Source organism: Anguilla anguilla, chromosome 19 (assembly GCF_013347855.1).
Source record: "Anguilla anguilla isolate fAngAng1 chromosome 19, fAngAng1.pri, whole genome shotgun sequence".
NCBI classification, from domain to species: Eukaryota; Metazoa; Chordata; class Actinopteri; order Anguilliformes; family Anguillidae; genus Anguilla; species Anguilla anguilla.
The window spans coordinates 9245104-9258272 of NC_049219.1; the positions used below are offsets into that span (position 1 = coordinate 9245104).

Here is a 13169-nt window from a genome sequence, read left to right on the forward strand (position 1 = left end):
TGTGTGCACTGCGAGGACCCCTCTCTGTGTGCTGTGTGCGCACTGTGAGGGCCCCTCTCTGTGTGTGCGCTGCGAGGGCCCCTCTCTGAGTGTGCGCTGTGAGGGCCCCTCTCTGAGTGTGCGCTGCGAGGGCCCCTCTCTGTGTGCGCTGCGGAGGCCCCTCTCTGTGTGCTGTGTGCTCAGTGGACTGTGTTTAGTGAGGTGCTCAGTGGAGTGTGTCGAGTGAATGACCGCAGGTCTGTTGTTGTCCGCAGGTGAACCCAGACTTCCGAGCTGAAGGCAGTGGGGACACAAAAGTTGGAGTAAGTCTGACTGCCGTCACTTATATTTATGTGCTCTGTCCTGCTGTCTAGGGTGTGACTTTTCCTGATTGGTCGATTAGTTTTTTTTACTGACCCTAATTGTGTCAGCTGGAGAGTGATATGTTGCGAATGGTATGTGCTTTTATGTCTTCATAATACCCGTCAGTGTGTGCGTATCCTGTCTAAGATTGCTTTTGGTCAGCGTTTCAAATGCATACATGTGATGTGTATTTGTTTAATAAATTTGGGTTTATGTGTTTAAAAATACTCGCCTCTTCCCTCTGGTTTTTTCCTGTGTGCCACCTGCAAAATAACTTTGCAGTTTACAGGTACACCTGTTTTCGATTTATTTTTAACTTGGTAGTTTACAGGTACACTTATTTGAGAGGCATTTTTAAGAAGGTTGATGTCGCAGTGTTTCCGTCCGTCCCTGTGTGTGATAACACTCAGGCTGGCTGGCAGTGGAAGTGAGGTCACCAGAGGCAGTGGAAGTGGGGTGTCCTTGCCAACAGGTCCCTCCCACACCTCCAGCGCCAGGGTTCCATAACCACTCGCCTCTGCATGCCCTTTCTTTTTCTCTCTCTCTCCCTCTCTCCATCCCTCTGCCTCCCAACATCTCTCTCTTTTACTCTCTCCCTCCCTGTTTCTCCCTTCCCACACTCTGTCTCTCCACCTCTCTCCCTCTTTTTTTCCCTCTCTTCCTCCCTCCCTTTGTATTTTCTTCACTCACTCTCTGTGTGTGCACTGTGAGGGCCTCTCTGTGTGCTGTGTGTGCGCTGCGAGGGCCCCTCTCTGTGTGTGCGCTGCGAGGGCCCCTCTCTGTGTGTGCACTGCGAGGCCCCTCTCTGTGTGCTGTGTGCGCACTGTGAGGGCCCCTCTCTGTGTGCTGTGTGCGCACTATGAGGGCCCCACTCTGTGTGTGCACTGTGAGGGCCCCTCTGTGTGTGCTGTGTGCGCGCTGCGAGGGCCCCTCTCTGAGTGTGCGCTGCGAGGGCCCCTCTCTGTGTGTGCACTGCGAGGCCCCTCTCTGTGTGCTGTGTGCGCACTGTGAGGGCCCCTCTCTGTGTGTGCGCTGCGAGGGCCCCTCTCTGTGTGCTGTGTGCGCACTGTGAGGGCCCCTCTCTGAGTGTGCGCTGCGAGGGCCCCTCTCTGTGTGCGTGCTGCGATGGCCCCTCTCTGTGTGCGCACTGTGAGGGCCCCTCTCTGTGTGCGCTGTGAGGGCCCCTCTCTGTGTGCGCTGCGAGGGCCCCTCTCTGTGTGCGCACTGTGAGGGCCCCTCTCCGAGTGTGCGCTGCGAGGGCCCCTCTCTGTGTGCTGTGTGCGCACTGTGAGGGCCCCTCTCTGTGTGCGCGCTGCGAGGGCCCCTCTCTGTGTGCGCGCTGCGAGGGCCCCTCTCTGAGTGTGCGTACTGTGAGGGCCCCTCTCTGTGTGTGCACTGCGAGGGCCACTCTCTGAGTTTGCACTGTGAGGGCCCCTCTCTGTGTGTTGTGTGCGCACTGTGAGGGCCCCACTCTGTGTGTGCACTGCGAGGGCCCCTCTGTGTGTGCTGTGTGCGCGCTGCGAGGGCCCCTCTCTGAGTGTGCGCTGCGAGGGCCCCTCTCTGAGTGTGCGCTGCGAGGGCCCCTCTCTGAGTGTGCGCTGCGAGGGCCCCTCTCTGTGTGTGCGCTGCGAGGCCCCTCTCTGTGTGCTGTGTGCGCACTGTGAGGGCCCCTCTCTGAGTGTGCGCTGCGAGGGCCCTTCTCTGTGTGCTGAGTGCGCGCTGCGAGGGCCCCTCTCTGAGTGCGCGCTGCGAGGGCCCCTCTCTGAGTGTGCGCTGCGAGGGCCCTTCTCTGTGTGCTGAGTGCGCGCTGCGAGGGCCCCTCTCTGAGTGCGCGCTGCGAGGGCCCCTCTCTGAGTGCGCGCTGCGAGGGCCCCTCTCTGTGTGCTGTGTGCGCACTGTGAGGGCCCCTCTCTGAGTGTGCGCTGCGAGGGCCCTTCTCTGTGTGCTGAGTGCGCGCTGCGAGGGCCCCTCTCTGAGTGCGCGCTGCGAGGGCCCCTCTCTGAGTGTGCGCTGCGAGGGCCCTTCTCTGTGTGCTGAGTGCGCGCTGCGAGGGCCCCTCTCTGAGTGTGCGCTGCGAGGGCCCTTCTCTGTGTGCTGAGTGCGCGCTGTGAGGGCCCCTCTCTGAGTGCGCGCTGCGAGGCCCCTCTCTGAGTGCGCGCTGCGAGGGCCTCTCTCTGTGTGCTGTGCGCGCACTGCGAGGGCCCCTCTCTGTGTGTGCGCTGTGAGGGCCCCTCTCTGTGTACTCCCTGCGAGGGCCCCTCTCTGAGTGTGCGCTGCGAGGGCCCCTCTCTGAGTGTGCGCTGCGAGGGCCCCTCTCTGAGTGTGCGCTGCGAGGGCCCCTCTCTGAGTGTGCGCACTGCGAGGGCCCCTCTGTGTGTGCGCCGTGAGGGCCCCTCTCTGTGTGCTGTGTGCGCACTGTGAGGGCCCCTCTCTGAGTGTGCGCTGTGAGGGCCCCTCTCTGTGTGCGTGCTGCGATGGCCCCTCTCTGTGTGCGCACTGTGAGGGCCCCTCTCTGAGTGTGCGCTGCGAGGGCCCCTCTCTGTGTGCGCTGCGAGGGCCCCTCTCTGAGTGTGCGCACTGTGAGGGCCCCTCTCTGTGTGCGCCCTGCGAGGCCCCTCTCTGTGTGCGCACTGTGAGGGCCCCTCTCTGAGTGTGCGCTGCGAGGGCCCCTCTCTGTGTGCGCGCTGTGAGGGCCCCTCTCTGTGTGCTGTGTGCGCACTGTGAGGGCCCCTCTCTGTGTGCTGTGTGCGCACTGTGAGGGCCCCTCTCTGAGTGCGCGCTGCGAGGCCCCTCTCTGTGTGCTGTTTGCGCACTGTGAGGGTCCCTCTCTGAGTGCGCACTGTGAGGGCCCCTCTCTGAGTGCGCGCTGCGAGGGCCCCTCTCTGTGTGCTGTGTGCGCACTGTGAGGGCCCCTCTTTGAGTGCTGTGTGCGCACTGTGAGGGCCCCTCTCTGTGTGCTCGCTGCGAGGGCCCCTCTCTGAGTGCGCGCTGCGAGGCCCCTCTCTGTGTGCTGTGTGCGCACTCTGAGGGCCCCTCTCTGTGTGTGCGCTGCGATGGCCCCACTCTGTCTGTGCACTGCGAGGGCCCCTCTCTGAGTGCGCACTGTGAGGGCCCCTCTCTGAGTGCGCGCTGCGAGGGCCCCTCTCTGTGTACGCCCTGCGAGGGCCCCTCTCTGAGTGTGCGCTGCGAGGGCCCTTCTCTGTGTGCTGAGTGCGCGCTTTGAGGGCCCCTCTCTGTGTGGGCGCTGCGAGGGCCCCTCTCTGAGTGCTGTGTGCGCGCTGTGAGGGCCCCTCTCTGAGTGTGCGCTGTGAGGGCCCCTCTCTGTGTGCTGTGTGCGCACTGTGAGGGCCCCTCTCTGAGTGTGCGCTGCGAGGGCCCCTCTCTGTGTGCGCGCTGCGAGGGCCCCTCTCTGTGTGCTGTGTGCGCACTGTGAGGGCCCCTCTCTGAGTGTGCGCTGCGAGGGCCTCTCTCTGTGTGCTGTGTGCGCACTGTGAGGGCCCCTCTCTGTGTGCTGTGTGCGCACTGCGAGGGCCCCTCTCTGAGTGTGCGCTGCGAGGGCCCCTCTCTGTGTGCTGTGTGCGCGCTGCGAGGGCCCCTCTCTGTGTGCTGTGTGCGCACTGTGAGGGCCCCTCTCTGAGTGTGCGCACTGTGAGGGCCCCTCTCTGAGTGCGCGCTGCGAGGGCCCCTCTCTGTGTGCTGTGTGCGCACTGTGAGGGCCCCTCTCTGAGTGTGCGCTGCGAGGGCCCCTCACAGTGCGCCTAATTGTGTCTGCTGGAGAGTGATATGAGAGTGGTATGTGCTTTTATGTCTTCATAATACCCGTCAGTCTGTGCGTATCCTGTCTAAGATTGCTTTTGGTCAGCGTTTCAAATGCATACATGTGATGTGTATTTGTTTAATAAATTTGAGTTTATGTGTTTAAAAATACTCGCCTCTTCCCTCTGGTTTTTTCCTGTGTGCCACCTGCAAAATAACTTTGCAGTTTACAGGTACACCTGTTTTCGATTTATTTTTAACTTGGTAGTTTACAGGTACACTTATTTGAGAGGCATTTTTAAGAAGGTTGATGTCGCAGTGTTTCCGTCCGTCCCTGTGTGTGATAACACTCAGGCTGGCTGGCAGTGGAAGTGAGGTCACCAGAGGCAGTGGAAGTGGGGTGTCCTTGCCAACAGGTCCCTCCCACACCTCCAGCGCCAGGGTTCCATAACCACTCGCCTCTGCATGCCCTTTCTTTTTCTCTCTCTCTCCCTCTCTCCATCCCTCTGCCTCCCAACATCTCTCTTTTACTCTCTCCCTCCCTGTTTCTCCCTTCCCACACTCTGTCTCTCCACCTCTCTCCCTCTTTTTTTCCCTCTCTTCCTCCCTCCCTTTGTATTTTCTTCACTCACTCTCTGTGTGTGCACTGTGAGGGCCTCTCTGTGTGCTGTGTGCGCACTGTGAGGGCCCCTCTCTGTGTGTGCGTACTGTGAGGGCCCCTCTCTGTGTGTGCGCTGCGAGGGCCCCTCTCTGTGTGTGCGCTGCGAGGGCCCCTCTCTGTGTGTGCGCTGCGAGGGCCCCTCTCCGAGTGTGCGCTGCGAGGGCCCCTCTCTGTGTGCGCACTGTGAGGGCCCCTCTCTGTGTGCGCTGCGAGGGCCCCTCTCTGTGCGCGCTGCGAGGGCCCCTCTCTGTGGGCTGTGTGCGCACTGTGAGGGCCCCTCTCTGTGTGTGCGCTGCGAGGGCCCCTCTCTGTGTGCTCTGTGAGGGCCCCTCTCTGTGTGCTCTGTGCGCACTGTGAGGGCCCCTCTCTGAGTGCGCGCTGTGAGGGCCCCTCTCTGAGTGTGCGCTGCGAGGGCCCCTCTCTGTGCGCGCTGCGAGGGCCCCTCTCTGTGTGCTCTGTGCGCACTGTGAGGGCCCCTCTCTGAGTGTGCGCTGTGAGGGCCCCTCTCTGTGTGCGTGCTGCGATGGCCCCTCTCTGTGTGCGCACTGCGAGGGCCCCTCTCCGAGTGTGCGCTGCGAGGGCCCCTCTCTGTGTGCTGTGTGCGCACTGTGAGGGCCCCTCTCTGTGTGCGCTGCGAGGGCCCCTCTCTGTGTGCGCACTGCGAGGGCCCCTCTCTGAGTGTGCGCTGCGAGGCCCCTCTCTGAGTGTGCGCACTGCGAGGGCCCCTCTCTGTGTGCGCACTGCGAGGGCCCCTCTCTGTGTGTGCGCTGCGAGGGCCCTTCTCTGTGTGCTGAGTGCGCGCTGCGAGGGCCCCTCTCTGAGTGCGCGCTGCGAGGGCCCCTCTCTGAGTGCGCGCTGCGAGGGCCCCACTCTGTGTGTGCGCTGCGAGGGCCCCACTCTGTGTGTGCACTGCGAGGACCCCTCTCTGTGTGTGCACTGCGAGGACCCCTCTCTGTGTGCTGTGTGCGCACTGTGAGGGCCCCTCTCTGTGTGTGCGCTGCGAGGGCCCCTCTCTGAGTGTGCGCTGTGAGGGCCCCTCTCTGAGTGTTCGCTGTGAGGGCCCCTCTCTGAGTGTGCGCTGCGAGGGCCCCTCTCTGTGTGCGCTGCGAAGGCCCCTCTCTGTGTGCTGTGTGCTCAGTGGACTGTGTTTAGTGAGGTGCTCAGTGGAGTGTGTCGAGTGAATGACCGCAGGTCTGTTGTTGTCCGCAGGTGAACCCAGACTTCCGAGCTGAAGGCAGTGGGGACACAAAAGTTGGAGTAAGTCTGACTGCCGTCACTTATATTTATGTGCTCTGTCCTGCTGTCTAGGGTGTGACTTTTCCTGATTGGTCGATTAGTTTTTTTTACTGACCCTAATTGTGTCAGCTGGAGAGTGATATGTTGCGAATGGTATGTGCTTTTATGTCTTCATAATACCCGTCAGTGTGTGCGTATCCTGTCTAAGATTGCTTTTGGTCAGCGTTTCAAATGCATACATGTTATGTGTATTTGTTTAATAAATTTGAGTTTATGTGTTTAAAAATACTCGCCTCTTCCCTCTGGTTTTTTCCTGTGTGCCACCTGCAAAATAACTTTGCAGTTTACAGGTACACCTGTTTTCGATTTATTTTTAACTTGGTAGTTTACAGGTACACTTATTTGAGAGGCATTTTTAAGAAGGTTGATGTCGCAGTGTTTCCGTCCGTCCCTGTGTGTGATAACACTCAGGCTGGCTGGCAGTGGAAGTGAGGTCACCAGAGGCAGTGGAAGTGGGGTGTCCGTGCCAACAGGTCCCTCCCACACCTCCAGCGCCAGGGTTGCATAACCACTCGCCTCTGCATGCCCTCTCTTTCTCTCTCTCTCTCCCTCTCTCCATCCCTCTGCCTCAGTCTTCCATCATCTCTCTCTTCCTCTCTCCCTCCCTGTTTCTCCCTTCCCACACTGTCTCTCCACCTCTCTCCCTTCCTTTTTCCTTATTTTGCTTTTTCCCTCTCTCCCTTTTTCCCTCTCTTCCTCTTCCTTTATCTCATTTCTCATTTCTCTCTCTCCCTCACTTTTCTCTCTTCCTCCCTCCCTTTGTATTTTCTTCACTCGCTCTCTTTTGTTTCCTCTTTCTCTCTGCCTCCCCCTCCCGCCACTCTCTCCATCTCTCCCTCTCTCTCCCTCCCCCTCCCTCCCCCCCCCCCTCTCCCTCTCCATCTCTCTCTCTCTGTCTCTCCCCCTCGCTCCCCCCCCCTCCCCTCTCTCTCTGTACATTAGTATTCCGGCACAGTTACTGCAGGCCCAGCGCAGACAGGAAGCTTACATAACGTCTGCGCATCGGGGAGCCTGGAGAGAGAGCGGGACGTGCTGTCTGCATCCGCAGCAGTCCAGAGAGAGGGAGGGAGGGAGAGAGAGAGGGGGATGGAGAGAGAGACAGAGAGAGAGAGTGAGAGAGAGGGAGGTGGGGGAATGAGAGAGAGAGGGAGTGCAAGGGTGGGAGAGTGAGGTAGAGAGAGAGAGAGAGCGCTAGGGAGGTAGAGAGAGAGCGCTAGGGAGGTTGAGAGAGAGGGAGAGAGGAGAGAGACAGAGAGAGAGCGAGGGGGGAGCGAGAGAGAGAGAGGTATGGGAGGACAGACTTGGAGAGAGAGGTATATGAGGAGAGTCTGAGAGAGAGAAAGAGAGAGGTATATGAGGAGAGTCTGAGAGAGAGAAAGAGAGGTATATGAGGAGAGTCTGAGAGAGAGAAAGAGAGAGTTATATGAGGAGCGACTGAGAGAGAGAGAAAGGGTAAGCAGGGCCACACTGTCTGCCCTAGCCTCAGTATGAGTCATGAGAGAGAGGGAGGGAGGGAGAGAGAGAGTGTGCCCATTTTAATAGCCCTCGCGGAAGCGGGGAGCGTAGCTCGGGCATGCGGCGGCCAGACACGAACGCCGCGTGACCCCAGAGTGAACTTTCCTCTCCTCCGTCAACGCTATTCAGCGGCCTCGCCAAGGCTGCCGCGGTTACCGGCAGCAGCAGAAGAACAGTTGCATAGAAAAAAGACAGTCATCTTCATAACCGCTGTAATCATAATGTTCAGCGTTTACGTGTTATGCGTTTCCTCTTTAATTGATCGACGGGGACGGCGTTCAGCCGAGCATCGGTGATATTTTCTCTTTAGGGTGTCCGCTCTGTCTCCCTTTATCCTGTTAAAAGGCTTTTTTTTGCAGTGGGGGCGAGTGAGCAGTGCATGAAAGAGAGAATGAATTTCACTCCCCTCCCACCCTCCTTCAGGTTAAGAACGCTTTGGAGCTGTTGCCGTGTGATGGCTCGGCAAAAACAGCCCGTGAAGCCTCCCGCGTCCGTTCGGCGCAGCGACGGTCGGCTTGTGTCTCCGCACCTGCATTTTATTCAAACGGGCGACTGTTTTAAAGTTCCGCCCCCTTCCCCTGATTTCGGGCATCGCCCCTATGCTTGCGGAGAGCTTCGGACCGTCGGCCGCTCGCGAGCAGGTCATGACGTCCTCCAAAATGTCACGTCATGCTTCCTCCTTCAGTTATTAAGAGCAGAAGTTGGCGGGAAATACCCGAAACGGATCGGTCTCTGCCGGACCGGAGGGTTTATTTGTACCCCTCTGTTGTGTCGCCCAGGAGACGGCCCCCCCCGCCCAGGCAGACGGAGGCTCGGTGGCCCCCAAGAAGAAGCGGCAGGCCCCGGAGAAGATCGCCTACACCTTGGTCTCCGTTCCCCACGGCAGCGACATCGCGTCCCTGTTCGAGCTGGACGCCACCACCCTGCAGAGGGCCGACTGCCTGGTGCCCAGGTGACCTCTCCCGGCCAATCGCTGTCAACGGTTTGGTCACTGTTCTTATGTTTGCTTAATCAGACTAGCCCCTCCCACTTCTACTCTGGGCTAGCCTCACCGGACAGGCTCACAGCTCTTCCCTGTATGTCTGGCCAGCACAACACGATAAACCCCGCCCACATTTCTCACCCCCCAGTAAACCAATCACATTCACTCAATATTCGAGCGCCAGTTGCAAGACGCGAGGAAGTGGCTGAACAGCCAGAGGAGGCTCAAGTTACTCAACATAGTCCACTGAGCACACTGCACACCTCACTCAACACAGTCCACTGAGCACACTGCACACCTCACTCAACACAGTCCACTGAGCTGGCTGGTGTGTTCCTGGCACGGGCCGCCGCCTCTGCGGTAATCGCTGTCGGCACGGGGTGCGGCGAGAGCATCTCGAGGTCTCTCTCTCGAGAGCCGATTGGCCGCTTTCCAAAGCTGGGGTAAACAAGCTTAGCCAAACTGTGGTGCAGTGTCAGGCAGCGCACGGGGGGGGGCGGGCGGGCAGTGTGACTCACTCTGAATGGGTTGGCAGGAGCTGCGGTAGCTGTGAGGCTCAGCGGTAATCCCGTGCTTTTGCAAAGACGGTGGAGGAAATGACAAGATGGGAGTGTTGGCACCTCCAGGTTGTACACCAGGTTGTACTCTGATTATAGTCCTTCCAGGAACGTCCGTTGAGTGAAAAATTAGAATATATGAATGTTTATATGAACATTCGTGCAGGCTGTGGGTGATACTAAGAGCTTACTGGAAAGCAAGAAGAAAAGGTTTGTGTGAGAGAAACTATTCATGTGCTGTCTGTCCATTATCTATAGCCGCTTGTTCCTGGTTCAGGGTCGTGGGGAGGCTGGAGCCTATCCCAGCATGCATTGGGCGAGAATTCAAACTCGGTGCGAGGCACCATTCCGCTGCCCCACCGTGCTGCCTCCAAACGGATGTAGAATGGAGTCATTTAAATGTTTCACAAACATTGTTAAAAAAGATTGACTCGGAGGGGAAAAGACTCGTTTAGTCAAACTGTGCAAAATCGATAGACTGCTTCGGTTGTACCCTTGAGCGAAAGCTTAAGCTGAATTACTGCAGTGAATATCCAGCTGCATAAATGGATTGGGTGCAAAGAGTGGAGTCACACTGGATAAGAGTGCCTGCTAAACGCCTCACCTGTAATGTAACGATGGAGAAAATCCCACCGATTCGAAACGGAAACCTAGAACTGAAATCACGGTACGCGATTGTGCTATGAGACATGGTCATCCTCAGTGCTTTCTGTGCTTTGCCAGCCGCACACGCACACAAAGCAGTAGTGCGGCAGTGCTGCCCCTTGTGGTGATCCATAGGAATAGCCCATGGAGGCCTTGATATTCCTCTTGGTTCACAGAAAATTCGCATTTGATAGAAGACCTAAGAAAGTGTTTTGTTGAACCGTTTTTAATATGAAGGCCATGCTGTGGTAGGACTGGTTCACCAGGCAACGCTAATGAGCGATGACATCACGCGTTCCTCTTTCTCAGGAACTCCTACGTGCGACTGCGCCACCTCTGCACCAACACCTGGGTGACCAGCACCAACATCCCCATCGATGCCGAGGAGGAGAGGCCCGTCATGCTCAAGGTTCCCCCCCCCCCCGAACCCCTCCCCCACCCCCACCCACCAAACCAGTCAACACGGCCAAGCCCCAAACCTTGTTGTCCCTCCCACTTTGTGAAGAGCTTTCCACGGATTGGCCGAGTTCAGTGTTTCGGAGTGCTCAGTTTTTTTTCTCTTTCATGCTAATCGCAGATCGGGACCTGTCCCACCAAGGAGGACAAGGAGGCTTTCGCCATCGTCTCCGTGCCCCTGTCGGAGGTGCGGGACCTGGACTTCGCCAACGACGCCAACAAGGTGCTGGAGTCCACCGTGCGGAAGCTGCAGTACGGCAACATCGCTCAGAACGAGCGCAGGTAACCGCGGCGATAGCAGTTTCGTTTATAGTTCGATTTGTTGCATGTGTGTTTGGTTGCTTTGTGTGACGATACAGTTGCACCAGAGAACTTCCAACCAATTACAGTCAATTACAAATAGTAGTACAAGCGTGTAGACACCACCGCACTGTGCAGAGTGTCTAACACTCTTATGGCCCTGCCCCGCCCCGCCCCCCCATCAGATTCGTCACCAAGCTCCTGGAGGACCTGATCTTCTTCGTGTCGGACGTCCCGAACAACGGGCAGGAGGTCCTGTCCGTGGTCATCAGCAAACCCAACCGGGAGAGGCAGAAGCTCATGCGGGAGCAGAACATTCTGGCCCAGGTTAGCTCTACCGCTGTTCGTGTGTGTGTGTGTGTGTGTGCGCGCGTGTAGCTGAGACAGGATGGTGCAGAATGTGTGTCTTGTGTGTCTATCCTTTCTGGGGTTGCTGATACCTTCAGCTGTGTAAAAATACATGAACCTGACGTTGCCTGTTCATCAAGAAAGGTCCAAATTCACTGCTACTCAGACAGTTACTCATGGACAGTTAGCGCCAAATTTTTAACCTTTGAACCAAATCACATTTATATATTATTCTTTTGTTTTTTTTGGCCGTGAGCTGGCGGTAGTCTCTCCCAAGTGAGAGCGGATCCTGGTCTGTCTCCCAGGCCAAGCAACCAATCAGAAATTAGGTCGCCGTGTTCAATTATCTTATTTGTTATTTTGAACAGTGCTTTTCATGATTGGCTAAGCAGAGAAAAAGTGGCAAATAAGGTGAAAAATATTGACTTATAGAAAAAGTGCAGTATTTTTTTATTCTAGGGGTGGATTAAAATAATTGCTCATTCAATGTCGATGGTCAAAGTGTTGGGGGTAGAGGAAATAAAGCTCACTGTAGCCTACTTTGAACCTTTGGGGATATTTTCTGAAGAGCCTCTACGCATGAAAATCAGTCCTTGGTCGAGGTTCGACCGGTATGTAAATTTGAACCTTTCTGTTAAAAATGTGAAATGAAAATATGGCCGGTACTTTGGGTCGTTGTCCCTGGTCGCGATCAGCGTACCTGTGTCGCCCGAGTCCGTGTCCCTGTCCAAACCCGGCAGTGATGTAACCTGTGACATTCATGTATATATATTTAATACGACCCCCCCCCCCCCCCCCCCTTTCTTGCATTCAAAAGCTTTTTTTAAAGCACTGGAGTGGTTTTATAAATTTATTTATTTTTTAAAAATTGCGTCTGCACTTAGAATGTCTGCCCGTCTCCCGGGAAACGTGTTAATAGCAGCCTAGGCGCCCGGCTGACATTTCTCAGCGCAGGAAATTCACAGGAGGTGGTATGTTAAATTGCCTCGCTTGTGCTGCCTTGCGGTCCGAGTCATGTTCTTGGGCACGTCTTGATCTCGAGACGAGGGGGAAAGGGGGCCCGTTTGGGCCGAATTATAACGGGAAGGGCCGGTTCGTCGGGGGGGGGGGGGGGGGGGGGGGGAAACGAGGATAGTTTCTGTTTGTTGCAGGAACGCTGGGGTCGCTGCGAGCCTGTCTGTTTCCCAGAGGGGAAAACGCTTTGATTGGTTTGACAATCAAAAGATGGATTAGGCAACGTTTTGCTCCGTGTGCATTTATTCAGTGCTGACTTTGGGACGCGCGTTTACAAATTTTTACACAGAGAGCTGTCATTGCATGGGACATTAGGGCACAGGGAGGTCAAACTCCAGTCCTGCCTAGGACATCTTAGCACTGGGATGTCAAACTTCAGTCCTGCTTGGAGCACCTTGGCACAGGGATGTTGAACTCCAGTGCTCGAATGCTAGGTGCCGTAGCAAAACTCTGCATGCAGGGTTTTCAAATGCTAAATGTCTCGTCCAGTCCAGTCTCAGCTGACCTAAGTGCACATCCAGAGCTTTTGGCTCTTTTCCACCCCTGATAGCAGGAGAGAATGAAGCAACACTTGTTGGCTCCAGATGTTTGTTGATTCATTTGTGTAACTGCTCTGTGACATTCACTGCACGTGACTACAAAACTCATTTTCATTTGCTGCTTGATGATTTGTTGATTGGTGCAGTAAAATGGCCCCTGTTTTGTGCCCCCCTCAGATTTTTGGGATCCTGAAAGCCCCGTTCACCGACCTGGGCGAGGGTCCCATGCTGAAGCTGGAGGATTTGGGGGACCAGCGCTACGCCCCCTTCAAGTACCTGCTCCGGCTGTGCTACAGAGTCCTGCGGCACTCCCAGCAGGACTACAGGAAGAACCAGGCAGGTTGCACACTGAGCCAGCAAGCAAGCGAGTGAATGAGTCAGTCAGTCAGTCAGTCAGAATGAGTGAGTGAATGAGTCAGTCAGTGAGTGAGTCAGAATGAATGAGTCAGGGAGTGAGTGAGTCAGAATGAGTGAATGAGTCAGTGAGTGAGTCAGAATGAGTGAATGAGTCAGTCAGTCAGTGAGTCAGTGAGTTAGTGAATCAGTAAATACTCACGCACACGCACAAATACCTTTCTAATGCTTAGTATTATCCACATTTATTATTATTATTGCATTTTTTCATGTTGCCATGTTCCTTTTTCTAATTCAGCAAGCTTTGGCGATTCAACTGTCCAAATTTGTCATGCCAGTAAAGCAAATTGAATTGAACTGAGGGCGAGTGAGCGTGAGAGCCTAGACTCTGCGTTGAGGCAAGC

At 56.3% G+C, this 13169-nt stretch overlaps 1 protein-coding gene across 2 annotated transcripts in view; it reads left to right on the forward strand.

The window, feature by feature from the left end:
* The window catches only part of itpr2 (inositol 1,4,5-trisphosphate receptor, type 2), an 87089-nt gene that overhangs the window by 25027 nt on the left and 48893 nt on the right, over positions 1–13169 (forward strand). For both annotated transcript variants that reach the window (XM_035402253.1, XM_035402254.1), the window contains 7 exons: positions 255–302; positions 5969–6016; positions 8350–8522; positions 10064–10163; positions 10332–10492; positions 10696–10837; positions 12589–12747. In XM_035402253.1, the coding sequence (XP_035258144.1) occupies positions 255–302; positions 5969–6016; positions 8350–8522; positions 10064–10163; positions 10332–10492; positions 10696–10837; positions 12589–12747 (831 nt within the window). The remainder of the gene's footprint in view (positions 1–254; positions 303–5968; positions 6017–8349; positions 8523–10063; positions 10164–10331; positions 10493–10695; positions 10838–12588; positions 12748–13169) is intronic.